General features: G+C 50.0%; 1 protein-coding gene across 1 annotated transcript; it reads right to left on the bottom strand.

Annotated features, from left to right (window-relative positions):
- Positions 1-927: 927 nt before the first annotated feature.
- Positions 928-1,998, bottom strand: LOC144259410 (olfactory receptor 52E4-like). The gene has a single exon (XM_077807623.1). The coding sequence runs from the start codon at positions 1,996-1,998 to the stop codon at positions 928-930; it is 1,071 nt and encodes a 356-aa protein (XP_077663749.1).
- Between the last annotated feature and the right edge of the window lie 286 nt (positions 1,999-2,284).

The raw sequence follows: 2,284 nt of genomic DNA, 5'->3' as shown, positions 1-2,284 counted from the left end.
CTGTTTCTCTGCTGCAGCCATAACCCTGCAACCATAGATTCCCTCTCTCCTGCCTCAGTTCCTTCTGGCTCATCCAGTCTCTGTGTTTTAAAGGGCTGGATGAACCCCTCCTCTCTCTGTTCCCCCTTCTGGGGAGGTTTTGTTCCTTCCACACCTGCCCCTCTGCAGAGAAACTGAAGAAAACTAAATTTAGAATGCAATTATTCCCTTCTTCTGTCCCTATAAGATCTCGCTAGGGCTGATAGTCTTTAATGACCAACCTAGTTATAAACAGATGCCTCCACCCCAGCCTGTTGTCTCTTAATACAAGGTGTGTGAGTAAAGAGTACAGGAAATCCCAAAGATATAAAAATACACATGGTTCCTGTAACAAATGGTGAATAATTAATAGGGTTTCCATCCATCTAGGTTTTATCCAGACACTCTGTTTTTTGGCTTCTGTGTCTGGGTTCCATGCAGGGTTGTCAGGTACCTGGTTTTGAACTAGAAAGTCTGGCCAAGAAGAGGATCGGACTGTGACTGGTTCCTGCAGGGCAGGAGGAGGTGTTGGGTCATTAACCCATGCCTGACCCTGCTCAGCTGGGGCCACATCATACCAACAGGCAGGCCCCTTCTCAGGCTTCAGCAGCTCCCAGCACAGCCCCAGAGTAGACAGAACCCAGCTGAGGCAGGGACAGAGGTGGAGAAGATTTAGTGAGGGAGAGAAGGCAGTAGAGAAGCCAGGGACCCAGGGCAGATGGGGTAGGGATAGAGCCTTGGGGAATAGGTAGGGCAGGGGGCAGGATTTCAGGGTCCAATCGTTGCCACCTTTCTAACCGTTAAGAGTTAATGAGTTGTACACAGATCGATTCCCCAGTTTGTCATGCTGACACAGCACAGTAAGGCCAAGAAAGGATTTAATATCTCTTTCACTGCCCAGTAAGTGATTCAAGGAATGCGGCCCAGCACCATGTCACCAGCACGGAGCTCGGTCTGAGAACCAGAGCACCAGGGGAAAACGTTAGTCTCCTTAAGAGTAATGAATCGGAGCAGCCTGTCCCGCATCTGTTTGGTCCTCACCCCATAGATGATGGGGTTTAGCATGGGGGGCACCAGTAGGCTCATGTTGCCAATAAGAACATGGAAATGCAGGGGCACATTCTGTCCAAAACGGTATGTGAGGGAGGAGAAGAGACCTGGGATGTAAAAGGTTAAGATGGCACTGAGGTGGGAGATGCAGGTTCCAAAAGTCTTGATCCGGGCGTCCTTTGTGGGGAGGCAGAAGATGGCCCTGAGAATTACGGTATAGGACACAGCAATAAAAATCCCATCCAGACCCATTACACAGAGTAGCACAAAGAGGCCGTAGTAACTACTGATGCGGGTATCGGTGCAGGCCAGGCTCACCACGAATATATGTGTGCAGAATGTCTGGGGGATGATGTTGGTTCTGCAATACGGCCACTGTCTTACCAGGAAGGGATAGGGCAGTGCGAGAATGGCACTGCGCAGCACCACGGCCAGGCCCATCTTGGCCACCCTGGGGTTTGTCAGGATGGTGGAATGTCGCAGGGGATGGCAGATGGCGACGTAGCGATCCAAACCCATGGTCACAAAGATCCCAGACTCCATCCCTGTGAAGCAGTGAATGAAGTACAGCTGGGTGAGGCAGGCACTGAAATCGATCTCCCTGGACTTGAACCAGAAGATGCTCAGCATTTTGGGGAGGATGGACGTAGACACGACCAGGTCGGTGACAGCCAGCATGCAGAGGAAATAGTACATGGGCACATGGAGGCTTGGTTCACTCTTTACAATGAACAGGATGGTGAAATTCCCCAAGACAGCTATGATGTACATGGTGCAGAAGGGGATGGAGATCCAGACATGGGCTGCCTCCAGGCCAGGAATGCCCAGCAGGATGAAGGTGGAGGGGTTGGTGAATTCGGTTGTGTTGGAATCTGACATAGTGTAGGGGTGAAGTTGTCCAACTCTGAGGCAGAATGGTGTGTCCTGCATGTACTGTACGTTCTCCTGACTTCCTGTATGTGCCCAGGGTCAAGGGTGTTGGTCGCAGTACAAATGCCTGGATGGAGAGACAATGCACTACTGGGGGCTGTTCTCATGGGGGAGCAGACTGGTCGATCTTCACACACTGAAAAATGACATTTTCATCATTCATAGAAATTAATTATGAACAACTGACCCTACTAATGCTAATTTCATATTTTATGGCATGTGTCAATAATTGCTGCCTATCTTGGTGTGGTAAAGCTTAACAGGCAATAGCAGGAAACATGAGTTT

This window comes from Eretmochelys imbricata, chromosome 1 (genome assembly GCF_965152235.1).
Source record: "Eretmochelys imbricata isolate rEreImb1 chromosome 1, rEreImb1.hap1, whole genome shotgun sequence".
NCBI classification, from domain to species: Eukaryota; Metazoa; Chordata; order Testudines; family Cheloniidae; genus Eretmochelys; species Eretmochelys imbricata.
The sequence above is the reverse complement of the archived record's forward strand: the minus strand, read 5'-3'. Positions and strand labels throughout refer to the sequence as shown.